This window comes from Taudactylus pleione, unplaced genomic scaffold (genome assembly GCF_031769625.1).
Source record: "Taudactylus pleione unplaced genomic scaffold, aTauple2 ptg000446l, whole genome shotgun sequence".
Taxonomy (NCBI): Eukaryota; Metazoa; Chordata; class Amphibia; order Anura; family Myobatrachidae; genus Taudactylus; species Taudactylus pleione.
The window spans coordinates 2,236,464-2,251,265 of NW_028284848.1; the positions used below are offsets into that span (position 1 = coordinate 2,236,464).

Genomic DNA, 14,802 nt, shown 5'->3' on the forward strand with positions numbered 1-14,802 from the left:
GAGGGTTAGGTTTAGGGCTCCCGGGGGAGACTTAGGGTTAGGCACCCCCCGGGAGGGTTAGGCTAGGGGGAGGGAGAGTTAGGGTTAGGCACCCCCCCGGGGGACTTAGGTTTAGGCAGCGGGGAAGGGGGTGGTTAGGGTTAGGCACTTGGGGGGGAAGTTAGGGTTAGACACCCTAAGGAGGGTTAGGGTTAGGGGGGTTAGGTTAGGTTAGTGGATACTTACCTATCCACGATCGGGATTTCCAGTGCTGTCAGGCTTCCGCTGCGTCGCACTCTGCTCCTGTCGGGCTGCCACTGACGGGAATCAAACCGCCGACCATTCTGGGTGCCTAACCCTAACCCCCTCTTTCCCTAGCCTAACCCTGACAATCCCGGGGGGGCCTAAACCCTGTTTTCCCTTCCTGGGAACCCCTAACCTAACCCTCCCCCAGCAACTGTCCACACCCGGCGCCCGGCTTACCTTCGATTGGTATGCCGGGCATCAGGCTCCCGGCACAGGTCTAATGACAGGCATCGGGATTTCGACACCTGTCATTAGTACCTTGCCGGGATTTGACAGCCGGGAAGCCGGCAGTCGGGATTTAGACCATCGGCTTCCTGATTACATCCCCACAGAAGAGGTAAACAATGTATTTTGCCCTGAATTTAAATAAATCAGACAGCTATGAATATATATATATATATATATATATATATATATATAAATAATAAACCAGATGAAGCATTTCATATAAATTGTATTTACTGGGGATATTTATCAAAAGTGGAAAAGAAGGTGTTGCTATAATAACTAGGTGTTGCTATAATAACCAATCAGATGTTTACTTTCATATTCTAAACTGCACTAGAAAAATTACAGAATACTATTGACCGTCTCTGTTACTTCTGGATTGTTGTGGTCAAAATTAATAAAATAAATAATAATACACATTGCAAAGTGTGCTGTGGAATTGTCTTGTACAATCAGACAGCAAAAGTATAGCATACATTTTTTTTTACAGTATTTCTGTTAGATGTGCCATTTTGATATTGAAACCACTCTTCTCAACTGTGTTTATTACACATGCAGAAGTAATCAGTGTTCATCTGCTGATAAAGTTACATAAAAAAGGTAGCTAGGGGGTGTGTTTTCAGATTCCAGACACATCTCTGATATAGAAGGTGTTCCTTTTTTTCCTCTCCTCCATGTTGAAAGCAGCGTGTTAAGATTAAAATCAGAAAATAGTGGCAATAGTACCATGCGCCCTAAAGCAGCCTGTGGTTGAAGGTAAAATAAAGAGTCACTCACACTCCTCCAGAAAATTTAAAACAGAAAAATATTACCAACAATATTCCTCAGGCGCTCTAAGATATCTAGACCTCAATAAAAAAACAAGAGAGAATCCATAATGTAGTACATTTAAAACATTGGGCCTGATTCAGACCCACTCGCGAGCGGCTGTCCGCTCGCAAGTGGGTCGATGTTATGCACTGAGCATGCGCACGACGGAGGGAGCTCCGTCGTGCGCATGCGCCAGACGCGACGAGCGAAGGAAAGTCCTTCGCTCGTTGTGTCCGATCAAAGGGGGCGTGCTGTCAATGTTGATTGACAGCACGCCCCCTTTGGTGGGCGTGCCGGGGGCGTGCCTCCCTGACGGGGGCGTTCCCACGGGACCGCCTCCCGTCAGAAGCCGGCCCACTGACATCACTAGTGATCTCGACCATCGCGGCCATCAAAAAGCACGCTCGTATAGCCTGTGGGTGGTGACCCACAGCTATACGAGCGTCCAGGAGAACGCTCCATGAAAATGGAGCCCGGCCCTCATTCAGAGCGTGCGCTCTGCTCAGAGCGTACGGCTCTGAATGAGGGCCATTGTTCCTTGATGTACAGTCAGTTGCATAAATATTGGGACATTGACAGAATTTTCATATTTTGGCCTCTATTCACCACCACAAAGGCTTTGAAATGAAACAAACAAGATGTGCTTTAACTGTAGACTTTCAGATTTAATTTGAGGGTAATTACATCCAAATCAGGTGAACGGTGTAGGAATTACAACGGTTTCTATATGTGCCTCCCACTTTTTAAGGGGCCAAAAGTAATGGGACAAACTAAACAATCCTAAATCTAACTTTCACTTTTTAATACTTTGTTGCAAATCCTTTGCAGGCAATTACAGCCTGAAGTCTGGAACGCATAGACATCACCAGATGCTGGGTTTCATCCCTGGTGATGCTCTGCCAGGCCTCTACTGCAAATGTCTTCAGTTCCCGCTTGCTCTTGGGGCATTTCCCTTCAGTTATGTCTTCATCAAGTGAAATGCATGCTCAATCGGATTCAGGTCAGGGGATTGACTTGGCCATTGCATAACATTCCACTTTTTAGCCTTAAAAAACTCTTTGGTTGCTTTTGCAGTATGCTTCGGGTCATTGTCCATCTGCACTGTGAAGTGCTGTCCAATGAGTTCTGAAGCATTTGACTGAATATGAGCATATAATATTGCCCAAAACACTTCAGAATTCATTCTGCTGCTTTTGTCAGCAGTCACATCATCAATAAACCAGTTCCATTGGCAGCCATACATGCCCACGCCATGACACTACCACCACCATGCTTCACTGATGAGGTGGTATGTTTTGGATCATGAGCAGTTCCTTTCCTTCTCCATACTCTTCTCTTCCCATCACTCTGGTACAAGTTGATCTTTGTCTCATCTGTCCATAGGATGTTGTTCCAGAACTGTAATGGCTTTTTTAGATGTTGTTTGGTAAACTCTAATCTGGTCTTCCTGTTTTTGTGGCTCACCAATGGTTTACATCTTGTGGTGAATCCCCTATATTCACTCTTGTGAAGTCTTCTCTTGATTGTTGACTTTGACACATATACACCTACCTCCTGGAGAGTGTTCTTGATTTGGCCAACTGTTGTGAAGGGGTTTTTCTTCACCAGGGAAACAATTTTTCTGTCATCCACCACAGTTGTTTTCCGTGGTCTTCCAGGTCTTTTGGTGTTGCTGAGCTCTCCGATGCGTTCTTTCTTTTTAAGAATGTTCCAAACAGTCAGTTCATTTGGCCACACCTAATGTTTTTGCTATCTCTCTGATGGGTTTGTTTTGATTTTTCAGCCTAATGATGGCTTGCTTCACTGATAGTGACAGCTCTTTGGATCTCATATTGAGAGTCGACAGCAACTGATTCCAAATGCAAATGTCACACCTAGAATCAACACCAGACCTTTTACCTGCTTAATTGATAATGAAATAACGAGGGAATAGCCCACACCAGTCCATGAAATAGCTTTTGAGTTGATAGTCCCATTACTTTTGGCCCCTTAAAAAGTGGGAGGCACATATAGAAACCGTTGTAATTCCTACACCATTCACCTGATTTGGATGTAATTACCCTCAAATTAAATCTGAAAGTCTGCAGTTAAAGCACATCTTGTTTGTTTCATTTCAAAGCCATTGTGGTGGTGAATAGAGGCCAAAATATGAAAATTCTGTCAATGTCCCAATATTTATGCACCTGACTGTATCTTATAAAGCTTGACCCCCCTCTTATTCAGACTCGTACCATTATGGATGGTCTACTATGAATAAAGTAGACAAACCAGCATAGATAAAAACTTGTGGCTCTCCAAAATAGTGTAATACTATTTAATTCCAAACAGATTAAAACATGAATTTAAAATATATAATAAAACAAGTGCGAGTGGGGAATGAATGGACCCTCACCAGATGAATTGGTCTACCCTTTTAGTAGACAGCAGTGCATAAGTCCAAACATCAGGCGACCCCGGTAGTTGTCAAACGGACCTGCTGGGAAGTGTCCAGAAAAATCCCCACTCAGCTCCTCCACCAATGCGTTTCGATACAACTGTATCTTTTTCAAGGTATGAGGAGACATGCTAACCTTCCAATATATACCCCGCCTAATGATCCTAACAATCAACCACTAAAACCTATTGCCAGACATGGATCAACTTGCCAGACTAAAACCCATAGCCTCCCTGTTAAAAAGCCGCTCTTTCCGCTCCATCTCTGACCACAGACCAGACCGGATAATTTGACCTCAGGTGATGTTGACCGGTGATCATCTCATCTAGAAGTATGCGTTCCGAGTCTCTCTCTCTCATGCTCGTAACGTCACTTCCGGTCACCTGTTTCCGGATCTCCCATGTCAATACTCTTGCGCTAGAAGCTTAATAGATTGTGGCTTGGTGAGGAGTCAACGTCTTTCATATAGGCGGCGGCCATGTTTGCGGGGTATTTGTGTCCATAATCGGAAAGATGCTATTTTCAGTAAAAAACACAACAACAATATAAATAATTAATAACTATTAAAAGCAAATTTAAAACTTACACTAAATGAATAAAAGGCACCAATGCAAGAATATAAAGATAAAAAAACTTATAAAAACCATTTGACTTCAAAATCCTTGTTTAGTCCTATGGATTTGAGAGTTTTAAAATTATATATCATTTGCATTTCCTTTCTTGCCAGTTTTTGTGCAACGTGTCTACCTCTTATATCTGCTATAACTTTTTTAAGCCCATAAAATTTTTTTATGTGACCTACATCACAATTATGCATTTCCTTAAAGTGATGGGAAAGGGCATGAGTCTCAAGGCCCTTGCGTATGTAAAGCAGATGTTCTCCAATCCTTAAGATTAAAGCAGAGCCGGATTAACACCTCATGGGGCATTAAGCAAGATACTGGTTTGAGGCTCCCACCCCAATCCGTCCAAACAATGAATACTGTTTCTAGACAAGCTGGAGCTGAAGGAAAATCTTACAAAGAATCCCCTCACACTACAGAAACAAAAAAAGAAAATACAAAGCAAACTAATCCATAAAGGAATAAAACACATAGGGGTCTAATGACCGTCATATAATACAGAGAGCACTGACCACCATATAATACAGACAGCATGTTAATGACCACCATATAATACAGAGTGCATGTGAGTAACTGTCATATAATACATAGAGCAGTTGATTGACCATATATATAATACAGAGAGCACTGACCATGTGAATGACTACTATACAACACAGAGTAGTTTTGAGACTGCCACACATTGTTATCCCCATCCTGAAAAAAATCCATTGTAAAAAAATCATTAACTAGTTCAGGATTAGCCTAGCAGGAAAATTCACCTTTACTGACTGCCCCCTATATAAACATTCCCTTATCCACATCAGTAATTCCATTCACAGTCATTACTGTACCTCTCTCCCCCAAAAGCATTAACCCCTTCATCTTAACTCACCCTCATAATAAAATCCACGCATAACTCATTAACTTCCCCCAACGATACCAATTAACCCCCCCACCTTCTTCCCATCCCATCCCCCCTGCTCCACTTACCTGTTGTTGTTCTGTTCTCAGTGTGAATCTCCCATTAGGCTGCTGCTATTCCAATCGGAGATCAGTACATGCTACTCTGACCAGCGTCTTATGGGATTTACCCAGTAGTGCAACAGTGTGTCCCGATCGTGTAGCTGCTGGATCCCTTAGCCCTTGAGGCTCCAGCGGCCTGGTCTTTCCATGCTGTGTCGGTTGGCAGGCTAGCCCCCCTGCAAATGGTATGTGGCGGCGAATGCTGGGCTCTGGTTTGCAGTCTCTATCCTACAGTTAGTGGCAGGCGGGTGGCGGGCTCCCTAGGATCAGCAGGCCCCAGGCACCTACGTGTTCCTCCTTGTCGCTAATACGGCTCTGGATTGAAGCATTTGTTTGATACTGTTTATACATAAAGAGTTCCTGTTTGATTATACTTATCTGTTAACAATTTCATTGTACACTGATGTTTCTATAGAATACAGTCTATCATTTACATATTTTTTATATAGAATACAGTCTTTCATTTATATATTATTTTATATTGGATGTGAAAGAAGCTTGGCTTGCATATATACTGAAACTTTTCTATACAGTGTCATACACATTTGTTTTCTGACACAGAACAATAATGCAAAAAAACCCCGCCACTTATAAGGTATATTTTAAGCACTCCAGCTCTGGAGCTTTATTATATAAACTACTATTTCCTAATTTTCTTTCTGTAGAATGTCACAAAGTTGGAAGATACATATGGGAAAGACAATGGTGAAACAACAGCAACATGTTTACCCAGGGTAAGCGTACATTTGCCAATACTTTTTTATAGGCCAACTTTAAAAATGAAATATATTTATACAATAAGCAAGAGAGTGTGTATGTGTGTGTCCTTTATGCACGGCCAGAGTTTTTTTTTACCTAGCTCCACAAATTTGGCATAGTAGTGTAGTTTGACCAGGATTAGGTTTTTGCCTAGGTTTGAACCTCGTCAGGGCCACACATGTTACACAGTCCCATAAAACCGGGACACTCAGGTTCAGGAGCTGGCTGTCACGCTCTCATGCCTTTCAAAATGCTGTGTTATATCACTTTTCCGACAACCGCATACATGAAATACGGAGTTAAGGTGGGTACACACCTAAGCGATATATCTGCAGATGATGGTCATTTATACACACTGAACAACAAACCTCTGCATGCTACAGGGGGTCCGGGGGGGGCGCGTGTCGGGGCCGTGTCCCGGCGGCCGGGGGCCGTTTCACTGCCACTGTCTGCAGACATATCTGTCCATCGGCTGTACAGCGCAGCCGAAGCAATATGTCTGTGAACGACGCAGTTCGCAGACATATCGCTAGTACACACTCTCCGACGTGCAGCAGATATATTAGCCGATCTATTGATCGGCCAGTATATCTGTCAGTGTGTACCCAGCATAAGTCTGCCCTCTGTGTTTGCATGATAAACTTTGACATTAAACAATGTGCATTATTAGCATTTCACTCACTGTCTCATCTTACATCAGCTGCCCCGAGGGTCTTAGAAAAAACAAATGGATATATATATCCGCACACATCATATGATATTTAGTTGAAGGCCCCATACATTTTTGTCATTGAATTTATGATCAAATTTGGGGTGCTGCAAATGACAAGAAATGATAGCAAACATGTAGGAAGAGAGAGAAGAGACTTGTCTTCTATATGGCGCGCAAAAAATATTATTATATTTAAAAGATTCTAATCTTTATTAGGTATGCATTAAAATTGTTCCAACTGGAACAAGGTTCAGTGAAATATAGATTAAAAGTAGGTTAAAAACTGATTGTGTAATTGATTACTATAGAAAGGTGAAAATAAAATCAAAATAAGTCCCTGCCGCGTGTCTTCATTTATTATTTCTATTATTTGAGGTACTTCATATAATAATAGGACAAATGTATTCTGCGTTTAATATTTAGATGGGAGAATCCCAGAAAATCTTTTAAATATAATAAGATTTTTTGTGTGCCATATAAAAGACAAGTCTCTTCTCTCTCTTCCTACATGTTTGCCCCAGGGGTCTTAGCAGACTGCCTGGCAGGCTCATGAGCAGCTCAGCACTCAATAGATTCAGACTGTGGCAGACAGCATAATCAATCCACAATCTTTGATCCTGGCAAAGTTTAGCATTTGGAGATTACAAACAGCAGGGAAGACTGATCGCAGCCACACAGTGCCTCTGTGGCCAGGCCCCCTTCTATCTGGGAATGGGACTCCAGTTCCGGCATTCTCCCCTGATGGCAGCTTTGCTAGACATGGTTTTCAATGTTGGTCTGCAGAGTGATTTCAAGGGGCGATTCAGCTGAGGATACAGATTTCGGTAATCTGCGCATGCGCCGGGTACGGGTCTGCGATGTTGCTCGCAGTTCGGCAGCAGATTGTCAGTGATTGACAGTCAGCTGCCGTTTCTGGAAAGGGAGGGGGCGGCGACGACCTCTGTTCCCCAAAATGGAGGTGTGACGCTGCAATTGGGGGAGAGTGGAGAGGCCAGTGTCTCCGTCGGCTGAGCGAGATTTCCTGGCCTCTATTACTCATCTGTGGCTTCCAGCTGTAATAGCATATCGATCAGCATCTGAATCGCTCCCTCTGTTCTGCAGTGATTTCTGAAACTCAAGTGATTTGGTAGCTATACTGATTTCTGTTTTGTAAGTCAGTCTGCTCCTGATATACCCCATTCCAAATGATATGAGAAAACGCCTGCCTGCACTGTCATTTACTCCTAATTTGCATAGTTATCTAGGTTATAGGCAAGGACAATTAAAAAAATTAAAGGCTGCATATGTACTACAGGGTCCAGTCCTCAACCCAGGCAACGCCGGGTATCCCAGCTAGTGTAGTAATATTAGCAAACTATCTAATACATGCAAATAAAGCAGTTGATCATGAAACTTATTAAAATATTTGTACACTCCCCCTCTCCATTCCAGCCAACTGCCAACCTCTTCAGCATTGAACTCCCACTTCAGTTACCACGCTTCTCTGTGTAATCCCCCTTTTCCACTGCCTCTAAAACCCAGGGTACTGCTGTGTCAACATGGGTCGCGGCTCAGTGGAAAAGGCTCGAGCAGGGTTTTACGCAGGTAAGACCCGGGTAAGGCTCAGTGGAAATGGGTATCCTGGGTCATCCGACTCAGGTCCCGCTCACAAAATAGGGAGAGCTGCATTTCCCGGCGCTTGGAGATTATGTAATCTCCATAAGCCGGCAGAGGTGTCCTTGACAATATCTTGGTTCCAGCCCGCGGTGTAAACGGGGTTCAAGCCACTATGACATGGCTTGAAACCTGTGTTCAGTGTCTCGGGCTGCACCTGTGATTTTCTCCCTCAATGCAGTGATCAGCATTTGCAGTAGAGAAGTTACAAAACTTCAAGGGATGTAGACTTTTTACTTTCAGTATTGTTTAAAACAACTTAAAACTGTTAACATGATTTATTCCTCCTGCTTTATTATGTTATGTAAGTTATGTTTCTTTACCTGCAGTTGCTTTTAGGCCTGATTCCCATGGAAATCAGTAGACCGTGCCAATCAGACACTGGCATGACTGATTAAGGGGATTAATACTATAGCGTAATGAGCTCCACCCCTTTGGGAACGCAGCTGCGTACTTTGCGGTTAATTACAGGATGGAAGCTAACTATATCTGTGACTATATGCTAATGCTAATATCAGCCCTTCCCTGGTGTACATCCATGCGTCTGCATGTGCAAGGACTCAGATGCCCACTTAGTCAGATGCTGTAATACTGGTGCATCTTTAGACGCCCACATTGGTCACACCATCAAAACTTGCACCAGCCCTATGGTAGATGCAGATTTTCCATAAGAGTATGAGCTACTTGTAAGCAATTAAGTGTCTTTGTGTGCAAATACTTCAGTGACACACCCACGGCACGTCCAAACAAAGGACCGTGGATCATATTTCCCGGAGGGGGCTACCAGGTCAGTGATGAAGGGAGGGTGGGGGCGGTTTAATAAGGGGGGACTGAGGGCATGCCGACCCGATCGCATCATCGCACCCCCCACGCTTTATAATGCTGATATTACTGGCATTATAAAGCAAGGGACGGGGCTACTATGACACGATTCAGCACAAATCTCGTCATCGCACCCCCAGACTGTACACTTTCACGGCGGGTGCGGGGGTCGTAGGGGGTCAGCCACCAATCCGGGGGGGCTAGCCTACTCTTGCGGGGATCCAGGAGCGGCAACTAATTTTCGGGAGGCTCCTGGCAGCCCCAGGAGAGTAGGCAAGTATGATTTGAATAGCCACCTCCCAATCACCACCCATAACCGCCCGAACATTTCCAAATTTCCAATACATTTCTAGTACTGTGCTTCTGTGTGTACACACAGTGTAGAGCATGTGATTGTGCTGTACTAGTATTTAGCGTTTTTCGCACATGCAGAGAAGCAAAAAATAGCTGAACTCTGTGAATATTGGTATTGCATGCGACTCAGAATGAGGCCCTCTATCCCGTGGGTGCAATATAAGCAGGCACTTCAGTCCTCGGACATGCTCAGAAGAGTAGAGTAGGGAATAATTCACATTTCTGAACCTTACACCAAAATTTTGCTGTTGGGTCTAGCAGTGAACTGCTCCTCTCCATCTGTTATCTCGCATATTTAGGACTAAACATTTGAGACAATTGAAAATAGAGCTGTCTCTACATATTAATTCAGTGATCTAGTATAATGTAGTATTATATGGGTACAAGAGGCAAAGCACTCACGAATCAGAAGAAATTCCCAGCCCTGTGGCTTACTTCCTGGCCTCCCTAGGCTTTTGCCTTGGCTTGGATAATGAAAGCCTATACCTGGACATTAAATCAGTTCTGAAGAAAGTGCAGAAAACATTTGCAGCATCTGCTGTCATGTGAAATATGATGTCAAAGTGAATGGAATGATGAGGTTTATATATTTTACTTCCTGACAGCCGGAGAAGCCATTGGTGTCTCTGCTGTCAAACTGCCATTCTGCTGCAACAGAGTTAGATACTACAATCAACGAACAACATCAAGTAAGAAACATATCATACAGGGTTGTTTTCGGTATAGTGGCAAAGGCAGGAATGTTTATAAACTGTCCTGTTTCCTTTATTCTGTCCATATCTTACTTTATTGCAATGAAACCTTGAATAAATGTTCGCCCAAAGAAAATCATAATTAAATTGGGAATCCTACTATGGCTGTTCAACAACCCCTTGCTCCCCCCCCTCCCCCCTTATTCGGTTTGGTGTAGTTGTGAGTGTAATGGGTGTGGTATATTTTGTCGACAGTCGGCATGTCGACAATAGGATTTCCCGTTTAATCTTAATGAATTAATGACCATTGCGAACGACTGATCAGACGTACACACTGCACGACCCATACGATATATTGTTCCGATCCACGATATATCGTACGATGAATCATATAGTGTGTACCCAATTTAAGCCTATACGAACCGCAGCCTAACCCTAATCTTAATCTAACCCTAACCGCAGCCTGAAGCTAATCGGAGCCTAACCTTAAAAGTGGATATCGACGCGGTGGCTGTCGACAATTTGACAATGTCTAAATTATGTCAGTGTCGACATTGTGAATGTTGATATGTTCAATGTTGTCATTCTGTACATGTTGACATACTGTCAACAGTCTGAATATTAACATACAGTACTGACTGCATAACTTTATACGTAAGGATTAATAAGTAATTATGGTATTTTTTTCCACAGATCTTGGAGTCTTTGCTTCGGGTATGTACTACAATTACATATGTGTTGTGATTGTGAGTAAGCATTATAACAGTTTCATTATGAATTGATGTCCCCTATATTATATAGCTGTGGTACCAGATCTTCCAAAACTAGGTGAACAAAGTTTATATGTTCAGTTCTCAAATATTCATGTTTCATTATTATTCTGGTTTTAACATTGGTGTGTAATAAATGAATCTTGTGTCAGTTGTGTTGGCAGGTGTGTCACAACACCAAACCCCTCGAGCGCCACTTTTTAATTTTTTTATGTGCATGTATTTACATATCCATGGAGTGTGTATACAGGTATATGCTTTGTATAGGTATAATTTTATAAATATACTCTCTGTCTTGCAGTGGTTCCAGAATGTGATGCAGCTCTTAGCACAGGTGAACTTATTCTGTAATGATACTGAATATTTTAGTCCTTGCATGCTTCCCAGATAATACTAAAGGGTATGTTTGACCATCATGGCAGCACAGAGGAATTGGTTTTAAAACTTCCTTTAATTATTTAACCCCATTGAATGATTAAGACCAGCTGAGGGGGAAGTTATGCCTGTACTGTAAGGGGCTGATGTAGAGCTGATAGCAAAATGGGTGTAAATAACTAAAAAAAAGAAGAAAAAAAAAATACAGTTGAAAAGGGCATATGTTTTTTGCTTATTTTAGCCTAACCTTTGGATGCTGACTTTGGAAACGGTAAGCAAACACGTTGCCCCTTTCCAAAGTCAGCCTCCCAAGCGGGAGTACCATTGCAACTAGTGCACGCAAATGTGTGTGGACTAATGGAGACAGAATGAATGAATGAATGAATGGAACCACTATTTCATGGCTTTCATAGATGATGCCACATGGATGATGCACAAATACTTCCTGAAAGCTAAAAGTAAATTAACCAGGAAAATTGCAGAATACAGTGTAGTGGAAACTCAAGCAAGCCTAAAAAGGTGAGGTGTAATAGGAGGAAGGGGGGAAAGCTGCTTGCAAGCTTACAATCTATGGGAGAGGCATTGATACACAAAGATAGATGTTACCTATTGCATATTGGTCCAGCCAAATTGCAGAGGTTCACTGCAGAGGTTCTTGGGTTGCTGTATGCAGGGCCGGCAACAGAAATCATGGAGCCCAGTAAACCCATTCTTTTAGGGCCCTCCATCCCAGGATCCCTGGCAAATACAGGCCAGTCGCTTGAGAGTCTGCCTTAAGCCGCATACACACTAGACGATAAAAGTGAACGATATGGACGATAATGAGATCGTTAACGATATTTTGTTCATATCGTCCAGTGTGTATGCACAACATGGTTAACAATGCTCGCTCCCATGAATTGTTAACGATGTCTCTATCACCTGAACTGGCAGATCAATTTGACGATATCATCAGGTACTGCCTGTTCGGTGATGTGGCAGGATGATGTCACTGAATGATATCGTTAATGATATTGTTCAGTTTGTACGTACAATGTCGTTTGCCCAGGAGATCAAGGGCAAACACTGACAATATCGCTCATGGAGCATATCTTCTAGTGTGTATCCGCCCCCCACAGTGTCCCGTCGTGCTCCACACTTACCTTATTCTATGTCTCTGCTTGTGTGTCTTTTCCTCAGCTTGCCATGCGCCGGATCCTCTCTTGCCTCCCAGTGCTGGCTTGACTCCTCCAGCTACTTGATTCTCGAAGGACTTAAGGAGAGAGAGAGAGAGAGAGAGAGAGAGAGAGAGAGAGAGAGAGAGAGAGATCATAGGTCATGTAATAAAATGATATGGAGACAAACTCCTATTCGACGTTTCCGTTTATTTCAACCTTTTTGAAGAATATACTAAAAAGGTTGAAATAAATCGAAACGTCGAATAGGAGTTTGTCTCCATATAATTTTATTACATGACCTGTGAGTGCCGTTCTCTTCCATGGGAACGCCTACCGTCTCAAGCCGGCCCCACTGACAGATAGAGCCAAAATCACTCCAGGGCTTGCGGCAGCGAGACCCTACCGCAGGGTCTCCGTTGCAAGCCCGATGGTCGCGATGGTCAAGACCATCGCGACCATCATCATGGACGCTCGCTATAGCTGTGGGTGGTAACCCACAGCTATGCGAGTGTCCATGAGGACGCTCCAAAAAAAGGTAGGAGGGCCCTGATTCAGAGCGAGCGCTCTGGTCAGAGCGTTCAGCTCTGAATCAGGCCCTAAGACCCTGGAGAGCACTTGGGCAAGTACTTATGTTACAGTGGAGTACCGGCCTGTTTGTTGATATATATATATATATATATATATAAATATATATATATACACATTTATTTTATTACTACATAAAAGCTCCCCATCCCACACTGTGCTTCCATATCCTACTGTGCTCCCCATCTGACACTATACTCTCATACCTCATCCCACAATGTGTCCCATCCCACACTGTGCCCCTCCCATCTCCCATCCCACACTGTGCTCTCCCATCCTCCATCCCCCACTGTGTTCTCCCATCCCCATCCCACACTGTGCCCTCCCATCCCCCACTGTGCTCTCCCATCCTCCATCCCCCACTGTGCTCTCCCATCCCCATCCCACACTGTGCTCTCCCATCCTCCATCCCACACTGTGCCCTCCCATCCCCCACTGTGCTCTCCCATCATCCATCCCCCACTGTGCTCTCCCATCCTCCATCCCCCACTGTGCTCTCCCATCCCCCATCCCACACTTTGCTCTCCCATCCCACACTGTGCTCTCCCATCCCCCACTGTGCTATCCTATCCCCCATCCCTCACTGTGCTATCCCATCCCCCCTGTTCTGTCTCATCCCCCATCCCACACTCTGCTCTATGTGCTATCCCAACCCTATCCCACATTTTGTGTTGCCATCCTCCTCCCAGGCTGCACTTACCTGTTGGAGCTATCTGGGCAAATTCTGCTGAGTCCGGACTGCTGGTGCTGCTGCTGCTGCTGCTGCTGTGCGGGACTGAAGAGGCACAGCATTGGGGTGGGGTCGGGGCTGCCTAATGACTGCTTCTATCATCCAGTGATCTGAGGAGACATCAGGCAGTAGCCCCACCCCTAACCCAGTGCTGAACAGCTTCTCCAAGCCCCGACGGCCAGCACTGCAGTAAACCAGTAAGTAAGTGACACAGATTGGGATTTGGGCGGCACTGCTGCTCTATGTAATATGATTTATATGCAGCGTGTGGCTGCAGTTAATTTCTCCCAGCAGTGCAGGCAGCGATATACTCCGGGGCCCCCTAGGACCTCAGGGCCCGGTACAGTTGTACCCCTGGGCCCCCCTGTCGCCAGGCTTGGCTGTATGATCCAGTCACGCAGGAATGTTGGCCAAGGGTCAGGAGGATGTGAAAGTGAAAATATGTAAAGTTATGTGTGGACTGTATAGAGGGGGTGTAAATGGGTAGGATAGCTTTAGCTTATGGAGGTTCTATGGGCGGTTTTGAATTGACAAGTTTGCCTGAAGAGGTGAGTTTTCAAGGAATGCTTCAAAGTTAGCAGATGTACACTAAGGCCGCTGCAGCTGCAATTTGTACGCAGTGTCTGTGCAGAAATCTGCATATGTCACAGCCACCGGGATTTGTATTGAGACGCCCGCCGGCAGCTTTGCAAGTCCAAGCGACTGCTTACAAAGACGCAGCTCGGTTGCAGATCAATCAATTATTGTATTTCAGAGTAACCCTATGGTCGCAGAAACAAGGGCCACGGGAACTGACACTTTCACTGCA

General features: G+C 44.2%; 1 protein-coding gene across 1 annotated transcript in view; it reads left to right on the plus strand.

Annotated features, from left to right (window-relative positions):
- Positions 1–14,802, plus strand: part of CCDC7 (coiled-coil domain containing 7) — a 227,250-nt gene that overhangs the window by 65,034 nt on the left and 147,414 nt on the right. Inside the window, exons 4-7 of the mRNA XM_088447948.1 lie at positions 6,051–6,119; positions 10,291–10,374; positions 11,071–11,091; positions 11,449–11,481. Of these exons, the coding sequence (XP_088304074.1) occupies positions 6,051–6,119; positions 10,291–10,374; positions 11,071–11,091; positions 11,449–11,481 (207 nt within the window). The remainder of the gene's footprint in view (positions 1–6,050; positions 6,120–10,290; positions 10,375–11,070; positions 11,092–11,448; positions 11,482–14,802) is intronic.